Source organism: Piliocolobus tephrosceles, chromosome 21 (assembly GCF_002776525.5).
Source record: "Piliocolobus tephrosceles isolate RC106 chromosome 21, ASM277652v3, whole genome shotgun sequence".
NCBI classification, from domain to species: domain Eukaryota; kingdom Metazoa; phylum Chordata; class Mammalia; order Primates; family Cercopithecidae; genus Piliocolobus; species Piliocolobus tephrosceles.
The window spans coordinates 32751281-32769146 of NC_045454.1; the positions used below are offsets into that span (position 1 = coordinate 32751281).

The 17866-nt window shown below is 42.8% G+C and overlaps 1 protein-coding gene across 3 annotated transcripts in view; it reads left to right on the forward strand.

Annotated features, from left to right (window-relative positions):
- The first annotated feature begins 1226 nt into the window (after nucleotides 1–1226).
- Nucleotides 1227–17866, forward strand: part of LOC111524849 (zinc finger protein 626-like) — a 31930-nt gene continuing 15290 nt past the window's right edge. For 2 of the 3 annotated variants that reach the window (XM_023190137.3, XM_023190138.3), the window contains exon 1: nucleotides 1227–1394. In XM_023190137.3, coding sequence (XP_023045905.2) covers nucleotides 1392–1394 — 3 coding nt within the window. In that variant the 5' untranslated portion in view covers nucleotides 1227–1391. The remainder of the gene's footprint in view (nucleotides 1395–17866) is intronic. The other variant, XM_023190139.3, reaches the window with a different exon arrangement.

Consider the following 17866-nt stretch of genomic DNA (forward strand, 5'->3'; position numbering starts at 1 on the left):
GGTCAACTTGTTTTTTTTTGCGATTGGCTATTGTTTTTCAATAACTAACATATAGGAATAGACTAAAATAGAGATTTCTCCAAAACAGTCTGCGCCCCAAGTTCTCTTTGCCCAGCTTGGCCTCAGTCCCATTCAGCCAGAAGATGGCAGCTGCACTGACAGCCAGGTCCCCAGGCGTCCTGTCTCTTCACTGCGCTGTGACTGTTCCCTGGCCTGGAGCCGTCTCTGGGCAGCTCTGCACCTGCAGCATAGTGTCTCTCCCAGATTGTGCAGGGACCAGGGGAGGGTCAGCAGAGGAATGCCTCAAGGGCTCACATAACCTGTTCCAGGACTTGGTGACCATTGTGTGTGTCCACATTCAATTGAGTTCAAATTTAATATTTAACTTTTTCTCCACAAATTCCCCTGTCTTGATGAATCACCTCTCTCTAGACAAGATGAAGCCCTTAGGCCGTTACACAACCTCCGCCTCCTGGGTTCAAGCAATTCCCCTGCTTCAGCCTCTGTAGCACCTGGGACTACAGGTATGTACCACCACACGTGGCTAATTTTTTGTATTTTTATTAGAGATGAGGTTTCGCCACGTTGGCCAGGCTGGTCTTGAACTCCTGACCTCATGAGATCCACCCACTTTGGCTTCCCAAAGTGCTAGGATTACAAGCGTGCACCAGCGGACTGGCCCTAAATGATTTCTTTCTGTCTCCTGTAACAGTTTGAAATTACTTAAAGGTTGTTTCAAATTGAAAAAATAAAAATAATCTAGATAAAATAAAATATAAACAGTTAAAAAATTATATTAGATTACAAAATATATATGTAAATCTCGAGAGGTCAAAAATGACAAATTTGATCTTTTATAAGGTTTTATCAAAATTACCTTTAGTATTGACAATACATTATTGCCAAAGTAAAAGTTAATTTTCTCTTGAAAAAAAGTTTTATGTATTATTAATATGAGAGCAAAATATTTCTGTTCACCTTTTGAAATACATTCAACAAGAGAGAGTAAAGAAAAGAGAACTTTCCCAGGCTCTGGGGTGGGCTTGGCTCAGCTCAGGGAGGAAGCCTTGCCTGAAACGGCTGCAGCGTAGGCTGTCACTCTTTCTTCACTCAGCCCAGCGTCTGATCACATCTACTGTCACTCGGGGCCTGAGAGGGCGGGGCCTTAAGCATTATCCAATCAGGGACGGCGGGCTGGAAACCGTCCAATCAGAAAGGCAGCTGGAGCGAAGAGGACGGTTTCCGGCTTTGGTGCAGCCTTTGTCTCTCGCTGTACTCAGAGCTCCAGGTCTCGTTCTCACTGCTCCTAGATGTTCAGGCTCTGTGGTCCTGTGTCCTGCAGGTATTGGGAGATCCACAGCTAAGACAACGGCACCTCCTGGAAGCCAAAAATGGTGAGAGTGCCGGTCCGACATCCCGAGAGAGGAGAGGGACTGGTTGGAACCAGTGAAAAGTGGCTGTGGCGGGACTCAGGCCTCCCCTCAGTCAGCTCCACGATCTGCGCTCCCAGTTCTTGCCCAGCTCGGCCTCGGTCCCGTTCAGCCATAAGATGGCAGCTGTGCTGACAGCCGGGCCCCCGGGCGCTTTGTCTCTTCACTGCGCGGTGACTGTGCCCTGGCCTGGAGCCCTCTCTGGGCAGCTCTGCACCCTCAGCGTGGCGTCTCTCCCAGATTGTGCAGGGACCAGGGGAGGTTGGGCAGGGGAGAATCCCGACTCGGGGTGCGGGTTCATGAATGGGAAGAGCTTTGTTCCTTTGGGTTTACAGTTTCTCTTTTCTCCTATTAAAAATTTATGGGGCCCCGGACGCGGTGGCTCACGCCTGTAATCCCAACGTTTTGGGAAGCCGAGGCGGGCGGATCACTTGAGGTAAAGAGGTGTTAGGACAACAAAGTTCCTCTTAAATGACTTAACTTTCTGGTCATAAGTTGTAAAAGTTGTAAATCAACCCTTTCTTCTTCCCCCTTTTCCTTCTCTCGCAAGTCGCGTATTTACCTTATTTGGAAAAAGTTTCGGTCTAAGCTTACCGGGATCAGTTTAGATTGTGCGGTCTGATCCCAGACAACTGGGAACGGAAACAAAAACAGGAACTGCATTAGGGTTCAAAACCCCTTCCTGGCTGGGCGTGGTGGCTCATGCAATCCCAGCACTTCGGAGGCCGAGGCGGGTGGATCACGTGGTCAGGAGTTGTAGACCAGCCTGGCAAACGTGGTGAAACGCGTCTCTACTAAAAATACGAAAACTATCTGCGCGTGGTGGCATGTGCCTGTAGTACCAGCTACTTGGAAGGCTGAGGCACGAGCATTTCTTGAACCCAGGAGGCGGAAGTTGCAGTGAGCTGAGATCCAGTCATCTTAGCCTGCTAGACAAAGCGAGACTCCGGCTCAAAAAAAAAAAAAAAAAAAAAAAAAAAAGTAAGCATCTTAAAACTTCCTTTATGTAAACACTGTGAGTAATTTCACAGTTTTTCTAACACTTAGTTTCAAAAACCAAGTGAATAACTCTGACGTGGAAATTAAAGCTTGAACCTAGTGTCTCCAAGCTAAGGCTGATATTAAGCCTGCAATAGGAGAGTTTTTGTTGTTGTGTTTTTTTTTTGTTTTTTGTTTTGGACACAGTGTCGCTCTTGGTGGCCAGGCTGGAATGTAATGGCGTGATCTTGGCTTACCGGGTTCAAGTGATTCTCCTACCTCAGCCCCTCCAGTAACTGGGATTACAGGCATGCACCATCACGCCCGGCTAATTTTGGTGTTTAGTAGAGACGGGTTTTCTCCGTGTTTGTCAGGCTGGTCTTGAACTCTCTGCATCAGGCCCGCCTCAGCCTCCCAAAGTGCTGGCATTATCGGTGTGAGCCACCGCACCCGGCCGATAGGAGGTTATTAAAGGCCCTGGTAGTTTTTTCTGGGAGTCTCCCCTGCGGATATCTCAGACTGCTCACCCCAGCCATAGAAGGAGCCTTTATTCTGAAAGAAGCTACAGAGCCCTGGAAAGCTGGGGCCCCACAGGCAGATGTGGTTAAGATTAAGATGAAAGAAAACTGGGAGGGTCTTACTGGTAATTTAGTTGTTATGGTTTTGAGGCACTTTTTACACTTTCTGAAATAAAAATGTTAGATTTACGTAAAAAAAAAAAAAAAAAATGAGTTCCTAAAAAGTATTGCAACAGGAAGAAGTACCAGCTAACTAAAAGATCTTTATGGCTTGCAAAAAATGTAGGCAGAAAAGGGCTTTCTTTTGTAGGGAGGAGTAAACAAGATTACAGAGGAAGGTGAGAGGGGAATGGCAAATGGAGGGTGAAAAAGTCAGATTTTAGATCAGAGAATGTCTTACCCTGAAATCAGCGTGTTCTTAGGAGGGACATAAAATGGGGTTGTATGTTGACTCAGACTGAGGGCAGCTCAAAGTTCACTAGCCTGAGGGATGGAGATAAACTTAAGTTTGATTGAGAAATACTTTAGGCTGAGCGCCATGGCTCAGGCATGTAATCCCAGCAGTTTGGGAGGCCGAGGCAGGCGGATCACCTGAGGTCAGGAGTTCCAGAGCAGCCTAGTCAACATGGTGATACCCTGTGTCTACTAAAAATACAAAAATTAGCCAGTAGTCATGGTGGCCACCTGTAATGCCAGCTACTTGGGAGGCTGAGGCAGGAGAATTGCCTGAACCCTGGAAGCAGAGGTTGCAGTGAGCTGAGATGGTGCCAAGGAACTCCAGCCTGGGTGGCAGACTGAGACTCCATCTCAAAAACAAACAAAAAAAAAAAATTATTTTGACCACCGAAGACAAATTCAACTGAATTTCTTAATGAGAAAAAGGAGAAAATGTGCAGAGTATGTGTCCGGCTGTGTGACAGGTAAGAAAAGAGGGCACCATCTAAGTCATAATGAGACGGACGTTTCTTTCCATATACTGTTCCTGGAGCACGCAAAGGATGGAGAATTTTATTAATCACAAATATTTTCCAGGATTATCTATGTATTTCATCTTTCCCCATCTCTTTTCTTTGTTCTATGCATTTCTTCCATTTGGCTTTTCCTGGGCTGCATCTTATATATGAAACCGGTAAACATAACTACAGTGTTTTGCTGAGTTGTGTAAGTAGCTGTACCAAATTACTGAATTTCAGGGAGATTTGGGAGTCCTCAGTTTTCAAACACTAGCTCAGAAGTATAGATGGGCCTATGGGGTTTTTGATCGGCATTTGCAGTGAGGACAATGTTGTGAGAATGAGCCCTGGATCAGGGTCTGTGCTGACTCTAGGTGGTGTCAGAATTCAAATTTTAGGCAATGAGTTGGTGTTGGAGAATTGTTTGATGTTCAGCAAACTCTACGGAGTTGGTATCAGAAAAAAGATATCACAGAGGTCTGACCTGGAACAAAGCTGAGTATTTGAAAATGGGAGGCCCTGTTCTCCTGTACACAGGCTGTCACACTGCCTGTTGTCCTGTGATTTAAGGTCTTCTTTCAGAGTGACAGAAGACTGAAAACTTAGAGGAAAGAGCTCTGATGACAGACCCCCTTTTCTTGCAGCTGCCATCACAGGATTCCCACCCACTCCCAAACACACACACTAGACATTGACGTGTCCACACTCTTCCCAGGACTAAGCACCACCCTCAGGAACTGCACCACGGCATTTTTGATCCTAGTGTTTCTTGCCAAGAACCCAGAAGTCTCTACAAGTCTTCTGGCATATCCCCACCCCTAGATACAGAATCTGCAGCAGCAACCTGTTTTCTCCACCAACCTAAGGTTCTGGACCTCCTGTTTATAATCTCATCTGTCTGCATGCAAACAAAAATAAATCAGAATACAGCACCACCTGGGCCACTATCTGTAATGAAAATCAGTCCTTTCACCTACATTGCACTCTCTCCCACTCCCACACAGGGATTTTTTTTTTTTTAAAGCTTTGATTTTTGGTGGGGTGTACACATGTAGGTTTGTTACACAGCTAAAATTATGCCATGGGAGTTTGGAGTGCAGATTATTTTGTCACTGAGGTACTAAGCATAGTACCAAACAGGTATGTTTTCTGATCCTCTTACTGCTCCCACCCTCCCCCCTCAACTAGGCCTCACTGTCTGTTGTTCTCTTTGTGTTTATGTGTTCTTATTACTTAGCTCTTACTTATAAATAATAACATGCATTTGGTTTGCTGTTTCTGCATTAGTTTTCTTGTTTTGTTTTTTGTTTTGTTTTGTTTTTTTGAGACGTATTTTTGTTCTTGTTGCCCAGGCTGGAGTGCAATTGTGTGACCTCGGCTCACCACAGTCTTCGCCTCCTGGATTCAAGCGATTCTCCTGCCTCAGCCTCCTATGTGGCTGGGATTACAGGTGCATGCCACCACACCTGGCTGATTTTGTATTTTTAGTAGAGAGGGGTTTCTCCATGTTGGTCAGGCTGGTCTTAAACTCCTGACCTCAGGTGATTATCCCACCTTGGCCTCCCAAAGTGCTGGGATTACAGGCATGAGCCACAGTGCCTGGCCTCTGCATTAGTTTTCTAAGAATAATTGTCTCCAGCTTCATCAGTGTTATTGCAAAGGACATGGTCATTTTTTTTTTTTTTTTTTAATGACCACAGAGTATTCCATGATGTTTATGTACCATGTTTTGTTTTTACTAAATCTTTTATTTTATTTTATTTTATTTTGGGAGACAGGCTTATTGCCCAGGCTAGAGTGCCATGGCATGATATTGGCATACTTTAGCTTCATCCTTTCAGGCTCAAGCAGTTCTCTCCTACTTCATCCTCCCAAGTAGCTGAGACTACACATATGCATTACCATGCCTGGCCAATTTTTCTTTTTGTATTTTCTGTGGACACAGGATTTTGCCATGTTGCCCAGGCTGGTCTCAAACTTCTAAGCTCAGGCAATCCACCTGCCTTGGCCTCCCAAAATGCTGGGATTACAGACATGAGGCACGGCATCTGACCATACCATATTTTCTTTATCTTGTCTACCAGTGATAGGCATTCAGGGCCTGTCCACGTCTTTGCTATTGTGAATAGTGCTACAATGAACATGCATGTGGGTGTGTCTTTATAATATAATAATTTATATTTCTTTGGGTATATACCCAATTATGAGGTTCCTGGGTCAAATGATAATTCTGTTTTTAGTTCTGTGAGGAATCACCACACTGATTTTTACTGTCATTGAACTAATTTACACTCCCACCAGCAGAGTATAAGCATTCCGTTTTCTCTGCAACCTTACCCATCTGTTATTTTTTGACTTATTAAAAACAGCCACTCTGATGGGTGTGAGGTGGTATTTCATTGTGGTTTTTCTTTTATCTAATGACTAGCGATGACCTTTTTTTTTTTTTAATATATAATGCTTGTTAGCCACATGTATGTCTTTTGAAAAGCGTTTGTTCATGTTTTTTGCCCACTTTTTAATGAAGTTGTTTGCTTTTTTCTTGTAAACTTTAAGTTCTTAATAAATTCTGTATGTTAGACCTTTGTCAGAGCAATGTTTGCAAATATTTTATTCTGTAGGTTGTTTGCTCTGTTTATAGTTTCCTTTGCTGTGAAGAAGCTCTTTAGTTTAAATAGGTCCCATTTGTCAATTTTTGCTTTTGTTGCAGTTGCTTTTGGTACCTTCATCATGAAGTCTTTGCCAGTTTCTGTGTCTAGAATGTTATTCCCCATGTTTTCTTGCAGAATTTCTTATAATTTTAAGTTTTTCATTTAAGTCTGTGATTTATCTTGAGTTGATTTTTGTATATGGTGTAATGAAGGGGTCCAGTTTCAGTCTTCTACATAGTGCTAGGTAGTTATTCCTGTACCATTTGTTAAAGAGAGAATTCTTCCCACAATCCTCTTGTCAGCTTTGTCAAAACTCTGATAGGGTGGCATTATTTCTGGACTCTCTATTCTCTTGCATTGGTCTTGTGCACTTATGGATATCATATAATATCTTTCTGTCTTCTGGTTTTCCCCCCATAAACATTATTTCAGGTGCATACAGTGTGCTAATTTCAGATGTCCAAGAGTTCAAAAAGTCTTTCAAAAGTTCCAAAAAAATTTTTGCAATGCCCTCTTTTCTTTTTTCTTTTTTTCTTTTTTTTTTGAGACAGAGTCTCGCTCTGCTACCCAAGCTGGAGTGCAGTGGCACGATCTCAGCTCACTGCAACCTCTGCCTCCCAGGTTCACGCCATTCTCCTGCCTCAGCCTCCCAAGTAGCTGGGACTACAGGCGCCCGCCACCACGCCCAACTAATTTTTTTTTTTTTTTGTATTTTCAGTAGAGATGGGGTTTCACCATGTTAACCAGGATGGTCTCGATCTCCTGACCTCGTGATCTGCCTGCCTCAGCCTCCCAAAGTGCTGAGATTACAGGCGTGAGCCACCGCGCCTGGCCGCTATGCCCTCTTTTCTTAAGGAATTTAGAATATATGTAGATATTTTTCTCTGCTTGTTTGAAATGTACGTAAATCATGTCAACAACTAAATAAAACTTTTGTCATTTTTTATGACTCCAGATTATCTAGTATTTCAGATTTATTGATTTGTTTTTGGTCTGAAAAGTTTTTTTGATTTTTATTCCTTTAAAGTAGACACAGATTTGTTTAGATACAAGCTCATTCTAAGAGCACACAGAGCTTAGCACAAAGATAATATTAAAGGTAGCAATACAGAATAATAAAGACTAAATGATACTCAGTTTCTGTGACAGAAACCTGATAATCCAAGGTAACTATCCAATATTTGCAGGCTGAAGTACTTACACTGTGAAAGCAAGAACAGTTCAGGGTATAAACTGAACAGCTGAGTCTGTAGTTGTACCTTGCTTTCTATTACTTCAGAGCAATTAGCATAGTTATGTGTAATGTTTGTAGATAACCTGCATTCACATAAATTAAACAATATTTTCTTTTTTTTTTTTGAGACAGAGTCTCACTCTGTTGCTGAGGCTGGTGTGCAGTTGTTTGATCTCTGCTCACTACAACTGCTGCCTCCCAGGTTGAAGTGATTCTCCTGCCTCAGTCCCCTGAGTAGCTAGGTTTACAGGCATGCATCACCATGCCTGGCTGAGTTTTTGTATTTATATAGTAGAGATGGGGTATTACCATGTTTGCCACTTGAACTTGAACTGCTGACCTCAGGTGATCCACGCGCCTCAGCCTCCCAGAGTGCTGGGATTACAGGCATGAGCCCTAAACAGTATTTTCTAAAATAGTATGAATACAAAGCCACAATATTTACTTTGAATTAATCACTTAAATGGTTATTTTAATACTGTTATTTATGCTTTTGAAACATAAAATGTTTTACCACTTTTTTTTTTTTTTTTTTTGAGGCGGAGTCTTGCTCTGTCGCCGGGACTGGAGTGCAGTGGCCGGATCTCAGCTCACTGCAAGCTCCACCTCCCGGGTTTATGCCATTCTCCTGCCTCAGCTTCCCAAGTAGCTGAGACTACAGGCGCCCGCCACCTCGCCCAGCTAGTTTTTTTGGTATTTTTAGTAGAAACGGGGTTTCACTGTGTTAGCCAGGATGGTCTCGATCTCCTGACCTCGTGATCCGCCCGTCTCAGCCTCCCAAAGTGCTGGGATTACAGGCTTGAGCCACCGCGCCCAGCTAAAATGTTTTAACTGAGGTATAGATTCCCCACCCCCCCCCCCCCACCGGAGTCTCGCTCTGTGGCTGGGGCTGGAGTGTAGTGGCGCCATCTCGGCTTACTGCAACCTCCGCCTCCCGGGTTCACGCCATTCTCCTGCCTCAGCCTCCTGAGTAGCTGGGACTACAGGCCCCCGCCACCATGCCCGGCTAATTTTTTTTGTATTTTCAGTAGAGACGGGGTTTCACCGTGTTAGCCAGGATGGTCTCGATCTCCTGACCTCGTGATTCACCTGCCTCGGACTCCCAAAGTGCTAGGACTACAGGCGTGAGCCACAGCACCCAGCCTCTGTTGCCCAGGCTGGAGTGCAGTGGTGCGATCTCGGCTCACTGCAAACTCCGCCTCCGAGGTTCAAGCAATTCTCCTGCCTCAGCCTCCCAAGTAGCTGGTAGTACAGTTGTGAGCCACCAGATCCGGCTAATTTTTGTATATGGTTTTAGTAGAGACAGAGTTTCACTATATTGGCCAGGCTGTTCTCAAACTGACCTCGTGATTCACCATCCTCGGCCTCCCAAAGTGCTGGGATTACAGGCATGAGCCACCGCGCCCGGCCTAACTGATGTATAATTTTAATTTTTTAAAATGCTACATACATTATGAGTAGTTCATTAAAATTATTCATATTTAGATATTTATATCTAATATCCAAAGAATATTTACAACCAAATTGTTAGAGTTAGTAGATATTAGACATGTTTATTACTTTATTCAATCAGGATAATTATGATTAAGCACAATTTTAGTGTCTTTTATTTCACTAAATTTGTATGCGGCTGTTACAGGACAAATAAAGACAGGCGATGTGGCCACCCAAAAACTATAGTAGTTCTTCAATTAGCTATGTTGCAAGATCTAATATATTCCAGCATATGAACATAGTCAGTTTCTATTTTTTCATCAAAATGTGTCATTGGAAGTTGTAAGATATATTTCAATATAGACCCCCATTCAGTGGCTAGGAGAGCACAGCAGAAATGGAAATGGAACTTTATAAAATTCTTCTGAAAATATGCCCCCGTTCTTTTCCTTTCTTTCTTTCTTTTTTTTTTTTTTTTTTTTTTAGGGGAACAGAGTCTCACTCTGTCCCCTGGCTGGAGTGCACTGGCGCTATCTGGGCTCACTGCAACCTCTGCTTCCCGGGTTCAAGTTATTCTCCCGCCTCCGCCTCCCGAGTAGCTAGGACTATAGCACCCACCACCATGCCCTGTGAATTTTTTTGTATTTTTAGTAGAGATGGGGTTTCACCATATTGGCCAGGCTAGTCTCGAACTCCTGATCTTGTGATCCACCCGCCTAAGCCTCCCAAAGTGCCAGGATTACAGGCCTGAGCCATCACACCTGGCCTCGTCCCCTTCCTTCATAATGCACATGTTTCTCATGCTTAGAGTAGCTGTGCACTTTGGGTGTTTAGAGAGAAATTGCTTTTAGGGGAATATTTTCTGGCTGACATCATCAATCTTATATGTAAACTGAGCTTTTTCTTAAGATCTAACTTTTTTCTCTCAAAAGAATCTTGCTCAGATGCAGATCTGTTTTTTTCTCCAATGCTTTGGGTGTCTGTTTCAGAAGCCCTATTAATATCCCATGGTTTCTGAATAAGGTGGGCTGTCACAGTGAGAGATAACTTTTGGAGCTATCTCTGTCTGGACTCATGCTGGAAATTTAGCAGTATTTTTTCCTTGTAACTATTATAAGTAGAAACTGAGGCTGAAACACTGCTCCCATTTCCATTATTGTGAAGGTGAAATTCTACCCAGGAGGCCTGCAGGCTCTGCTCCTGCAGCTCAGGCTTCCATTTCTGATGTGACCCTAGAGTGCTGCTGTGGCAAATGGAGTTCACATAAACTGTAAACTGTGCTCTGAGCTGTGCCCCAGTGGCAGATGGTAGAGGTCAAGAGAGGACACTAGCACTCAGGAGAAAGCAAGCAGGAGTGCTGTAGCCCAATGCCAAGGAGTACAGAGCCACTGCTCTAAAATGTAAATAGCCAAAAAGATAGAACCCTATTCAACCATTTTTGTAGCAGAGTGAGAGCCTACGTTTAGCAGGCACCTGGCTTCAAGCTGCTAAATAAACTTCCTCCTGTTATGAAGAGGTGAAAAGTTTATTTGTCATTGAATATAAGTAATTAGCATACACAGATGACCTCTTCAATCTCCAGGTGAATTTAGGATGAACTATGTATGACATGGTGCTGGAAATTCCTCTACTTGTGGACTAATTATGGTGGCTGTCTTTCTATTTTTGCAGTCTCTGAAGCAGATTGACTATGATGCATGTCACATTCAAGTTTAATTGTGTAATAAAACCATTTTCTTTCTGTTATATTATTGTGGAGTTTCTCTGGGGCTGGAGAAAATTTTTCTTTTAATTATTGTTTCCAAACAGTCTAGAATTACCAGACATGATATAAACACATACGGTGCCAACCAGAATTTACTCTAGAGGGGACGTCCTGTCTCAGGCTTCCAGTCAACTCACATTTGTGCAGAGAAGTGTATGCTGTCCCCTAAATGTGCAGGCAGAATTGTGTTTCTGCCTATTTGTTATTTATAGTCCTCTACAGTCACTTCTAGAGAGTCTAGATCAGATTACTATAAGTTTCGCAGGGCAGCAATCAATCATTTTACCTCTTTCAATGACTGTTTTATCTTCAATCCTGAAACTGATTCAGAGACCACGGGGCCCATAAACCCAAGTAGAGTAACATATGTGCATTGAGTAGACATGTAGACAAGAAAATCTCCATTTTTTTCTTCCTTCCCTTGCTAAAAAGCTCACAAATGTGCAGGTAACATGTGCTGCTGCTCCAGCCACTCAAGCCCTAAATCTGCAGCTCCATATTTTGAGTCCAGGTCTTGGGATTTGGGAATTAAAAAACTTTTATCTGAAAAATGCAAGTCCTTTTAGTTATCAAACTCAGAGATGTTAAAATAAAAGTGCAATTATGTCTTTCTCCTCCCTTTGAATTGTGTATTCATCTTTTGAAACTGTTCAGTATTGCCACATGTAGCTATAAATTAAACTAATAATGCCACATTGGACACTATATCCCATACCCTAAACTATAACGATATATATCTAATTAATAATCAATGTTATTTTTTTAAATAAATAGAAATTACTGACAAACAACTTCGTGTCAGCCGACTCTGTGTTTCTCTTTTTCTTTACAAATCTTCTTGTAACTGCTGCTAATCGAAGTGTAGATTCCAGGCAACTTTAATCTTTGCTCCCAGGTTATAATCTGTAAACTTTACCCAAGTAAACTGTCTACTTAATATTCATGTTGTGTCAGCTTTTTTTTTTTCCATGTAGACTTATCATTTAGAATGTGCTAGAGCAGCCTCTATGAGGGGATCTCTCCTTCGTTTGTACTCCACTTGCTGTAACACCAAAGGATGCAGAGCCAGGTGTAGCCTACCTAGAATCTGCAGATAACATCTGGCCTCTGCCTGGGATTTACAAAAAAGGGCCGGACTTTGGATAGAGAATGTACAGAAAACTAACAAAAGGCATTTTCTGCATTGTGAGATGTCAACCTAGACAGCTTACAGCCCCCTTATGGGAGTATGGCTCTGTGAGATTTTTCACATCTTGTTCATTGACCTGCTACAGTGGTGTGAGAGCTTCCAGGAGGAAATAGAATCTGATGACAGAATATGTGTAAGTATAGAAAAGCATCTTAAAAGTGAGAGAACAAGGCCACAAAGTATCCAGAGCTATGACCACAACTATATTTACCTGTAAAATGTGATACTGGAGTACAGTATTTGTGTTCTTTCTTTTACCCAAGAGCTAGCAAATCAGGACAGGTGATCCAGCTTCTGGAGCTCCACCAAGGCAGTTCCATTTCTCATTGAGAATCAGCCTGAGTCTCTCCAGCCTGGCTTATCGTTGGGCCATCAGTCCCGGGTCACTGGGAATTCTCTCACAATCATCCAGGTATCTTTGAGGGATTTGAGGATGTCCAGAGCAGAATTGTGTCAGGCTGACAAGAGTAGTTAATTCTGCTTCTTTCTCAGTGTAAGAGAAATGAATCATCCTGTGTTTGTTCATCCCCTCATACAAGGGGTGTCTTTGGTAGGTACCCAGATGAGAGTTTATCCAGTTTCGTGGTACTTGAATGATAAACAAGGAGGACATCTGGAGACCCAAATAGATAAACTAGTAAATTCCATTTCATATGACCATTAAAATAAAACATGAAGCAGTCATGGTTCCTACAGTCCAGAAACTTAGTCTAGACTAGCAACTGGGTAAAGCACAATCTTGACTCACCACAAACTCTGCCATTTGGGTTCAAGTGATTCTTCCTCAGCCCCCTGAATAGCTGGGATTACAGGTGCCCGCCACCACACCCAGCTAATTTTTGGAATTTTAATAGAGATGGAGTTTCAAAATGTTGGTCAGTCTGGTCTTGAACTCCTGACCTCATGATCCACTTACCTCAGCTTCCCAAAGTGTTGAGATTATGGGCATGAGCCAACAGGCCCAGCAGTATTTCTATTTCTTTCATCCTGTTAAGTGTACACATTTGTTTCCTAATAACTTACCCTAGAAAACCTTAAGGGATTTGTTTAAATTGCATATTAGCATATAATATAGAGTTGACAGGGCAGTGGCTAGAAAAGATTAAAATGACACAGACTCTGGGATTTAAGTTTCTTTTAGGTAAGCTTAGAAAAAACAAAACTGGAAATACCCCGGTGGCATAGAGAACAGAATTCTACATAGGGTCCACTTCCTGACCCAGTTCTGTTGAGATTCACCCTTTTTGGAGGCCTTATTTAGGTGTGACCCTACCCTGGAGTCTTGCCTCACAGAACCTTGTAAAAGAGATCAGAGTTTTGGCTGGTGAATCCTGTTGTCTTTCTAGAGCTGGTGCTTACAATTTCCTGAAATCCAAAAACAGATAAATGGGAAAATAAATTATGTGTTGTAGGGTCTTGGTTTTTAAATTTTACATTAAAACCAGTATTTGGCCGGGCGCGGTGGCTCAAGCCTGTAATCCCAGCACTTTGGGAGGCCGAGACGGGCGGATCACGAGGTCAGGAGATCGAGATCATCCTGGCTAACACGGTGAAACCCCGTCTCTACTAAAAATACAAAAAAAACTAGCCGGGCGAGGTGGCGGGCGCCTGTAGTCCCAGCTACTCGGGAGGCTGAGGCAGGAGAATGGTGTAAAACCAGGAGGCAGAGCTTGCAGTGAGCTGAGATCCGGCCACTGCACTCCAGTCCGGGTGACAGAGCGAGACTCCACCTCAAAAAAAAAATAAAATAAAATAAAACCAGTATTTGCAGAGACATTCTATTTAGGAACTTGTTTTCCATTCCTGCATATCCAGTAGTTGCTCCACAAGTCACAAAAATGTAAATATAAACAGAATAAAATTTTCTCTAAACTACATTAAACTCTTGCTTTCCATGTTTCTTTCATCTGTCTATATTTAGCTTTAATTTTCTGCAGTTTTTAAAAAAATTTGATGGCAGAGAAACAGAAGAAGCAACAAAAATGCTGGGCCCTTTACCTAAATCCTGAAAATTATTATACACTTAGTACCAGCTCCCAGGGTGTTATGAGAATTAAATCACATAATGTGTTATGCCCAGCACACTGCTCTGTATCCTACTCTTGAGCACATAGTACCTGTTTGAAAAACATTGCATTAGTACATGTGTACATGCTTTTTAAATCCAGACTTATTCAGAAACTGCTGCCTTTTGTTTTTTTCTGTAAACTTTAAAGAACCAGCAAAGGATATAAAACTTTATGATGGAGATGGGTTGTCCTTATTTGTACTAGAAGTATTTGATTGTGACAAGAGTGCTGAGTGTAAGGGACCCTGTTCTGTGCCTGCTTCTCTAACTAATGCTAATAATGAGCCAAGGGGAAGCAACATCAGCATTGACGGGGGACTTGTTTAAAACACCCATTCATGGACCCTCCAGAGTCACATTACATAAATCGGGGCCAAAATTACCAAGTGATTTATAAGCTTGTTAAAGCTTGAGAGAAAATGCTTAGCTCAGTGGTTATCAACCCAGATTTCTCATTAGGATCACATGGCCAATTTGCAGAAATTTCTTGTGCCCTCCCCACAGCTTCTGTTTATTGTTCTGGGTGGAAACATCCATGTTGTTTTAATGAAGCCCCTTATGTGACTCAGGTAAGACCAGAATCAAGTATGAAGGCTTCAAAATACATTCATAAAAGTTAAGTTCCACCTTTGCACTAAAGGGTGGTCACAGGGCCTGTTCTGTTTGGGTTTGGTAGGGACCGGTCAGTGTGGCGCTTATTTCCATTACTGTAGCAGAAATGGCTGGTGTCTGTGGCAGCGGATGGCATCTGAGGACAGGAAAGAGAAATTTATATTTTCATCTTCATGGAGCAACTCATTGTTCCTGAATCTCTTCTGTTTTAAAGGACAGAAATAGGGGCCGGGCGCGGTGGCTCAAGCCTGTAATCCCAGCACTTTGGGAGGCCGAGACGGGCGGATCACGAGGTCAGGAGATCAAGACCATCCTGGCTATCACGGTGAAACCCCGTCTCTACTAAAAATACAAAAAACTAGCCGGGCGAGGTGGCGGGCGCCTGTAGTCCCAGCTACTTGGGAGGCTGAGGCAGGAGAATGGCGTAAACCCGGGAGGCGGAGCTTGCAGTGAGCTGAGATCAGGCCACTGCACTCCAGCCTGGGCGACAGAGCAAGACTCCGTCTCAACAAAAAAAAAAAAAAAAAAAAAAAGGACAGAAATAGGTGGACTTTTTCTGTCTTTGTTTTTCTGCCAATTGATGTCATGCTAACAGGTAAACGTGGTACTGAAACCTTTAAAGACATATTCTCAAGATTCAGATGTAATCTCTCTAGAGAATCTCATCTCAGAAGGAATTTCAGAGAAGGAGGAGAGAGAAAAAAAGTGGCTTTTCTTCACGTAAATGTGTCTCAGATGAAGAGCAGTGTCGACTCTGCCTCCTGGACTGCCATGCGTTTAGTACTCACAAACCTTTACTTCTCTACTTGTGTTTTTCCTCCCTAATGAGTTTGGTTTAATTACTTCTTTAAATTCTTATGACAGTCAAGAGTCTTTGAAAAATATTTCTTTCCTATATTCCAGAGCCTTCTCTTTATTCTCCGCATCATAGCTTCTTATTGCCACGTAGAATTCTCAGCAAGAATTTAGGATCTGCAGTTTTTAAAATGTTCCCTTTGTGGCTGTTGAACATGAAAAGATGTGGATACTCAAGATTTCTATTGGGGAAAACTGTGGTCCTTAGTAAAGATGGAGAACATGTAATGATGAGGCTCCATCTGTGTGTTCCATAAGCTGTATGCAGACCAGGATTAAGAAAATGCTTATTTAGGCTAGGTGCGGTGGCTCACAACTGTAATCGCAGCATTTTGGGAGGCTGAGATGGGCAGATCACAAGGTCAGGAGATCGAGACCATCCTGGCTAACACAGTGAAACCCCGTCTCTACTAAAAATACAAAAAATTAGCCGGGCGTGGTGGTGGGCATCTGTAGGCCGAGATGGCTCCACTGCACTCCAGCCTGGGCAACATAGCGAGACTCCATCCAAAAAAAAAGAAAAGAAAATGCTTATTTAAATGGGATGGCATTTATTACCCAGAAAGTTCTGAAAAAAATTATTAGGAGATACCTACTCTTTAGGGTGCTAAATGAAGCCTACTTAAAATTACTACTAAAAATTACAGAACGTAGCAGTCGTCTGTATTTTAAAGTTTGTATAAAACTGATGTTTTTTTTTTTTTTTGACATGGAGTCTGGCTCTGTCACCAAGGCTGGAGTGCAGTGGCGTGATCTCGGCTCACTGCAACCTTCGCCTCCCAGGTTCAAGCAATTCTCCTGCCTTAGCATGCTAAGTAGCTGAGATTACAAGTGCTTGCCACAACACCTGGCTAATTTTTGTACTTTTAGTAGAGACAGGGTTACACCATGTTAGTCACGCTGGTCTCAAACTCCTGACCTTGTGATCCTTCCCCTGCAGCCTCCCAAATTCCTGGGATCACAGGCATGAGCCACCGTGCCTGGCCCAAAACTGATGTTTCTTTATGCTTACATTCAGACTATAATTTATTTTCTTTGGGAGGAATATTTCAACAGTGATGCTGTGTTCTTCTGTGTGCATTAGCACATCATAAAAATTTGTCCTAGGCTGGGCGCGGTGGCTCACACCTGTATTCCCAGCACTTTGGGAGGCCGAGGCAGGTGGATCATGAGGTCAGGAGATCGAGACCATCCTGGCTAATACGGTGAAACCCCGTCTCGACTAAATATACAAAAAAATTATCTGGGCATGGTGGTGGGCGCCTGTAATCCCAGCTACTTGGGAGGCTGCAACAGGAGAATGGTGTGAACTCGGGAGGCAGAGCTTGCAATGAGCCGAGACTGCGCCACTGCACTCCAGCCTGGGTGACAGAGCAAGACTCCGTTTCAAAAAAAAAAATTGTCCTAGTGAAGTTAATGGTTAATGATTCGCTTGGTTAAATATCTCTGATATATTTTTTTCACTATAGAGTTAATTATTTTTCCTCTTTATTATAAAGTATCTTTATGCAGCTGATGTGCATAAACCATCACATTTAATCTGGCAACTGTCCTTTTTTTTCTCTACATATATTTCTTTGCTGAATGAAGGCTATTATGTTTGTTTACAGGCTAGAAAAAGTGGGAAAAACACAGGCTCTTCCACTTACTAGATGTTTGTCAAAATATCCTTCTTGGGCCAAAAACATTGGCATTACTGGTGAGCTTGTTAGAAATTCACAAAATTAGCTGAGCACAGTGTCTCCACCTATAATCCCAACACTTTAGGAGGCCAGAGGGGGCAGATCACCTGAGGTAGGGAGTTCAAGACCAGCCTGACCAACATAAAGAAACACCATCTCTACTAAAATACAAAAAAAAAAAAAAATTACTGGGTGTGGTGGGGCATGCCTGCAATCCGAGATACCTGGGAGGCTGAGGCAGAAGAATTGCTTGAACCTGGGAGGCAAAGGTGGCGGTGAGCCGAGATGGCACCATTTCACTCCAGCTTGGGCAACAAGAGCGAAACTCCATTTCTAAATAAATAAATAAATCAGACTTTATTCCAGATCTTCTGGCAGGGAGGGGAGGGACCTGCATAACGAGGTCTTCAGCTTATTGTACATATTAAAACTTTAGAGATGCCTTTCTAACTCAACTTGTCTTTTCCATCTGAAAAATATTCACAACTCATTCTGTA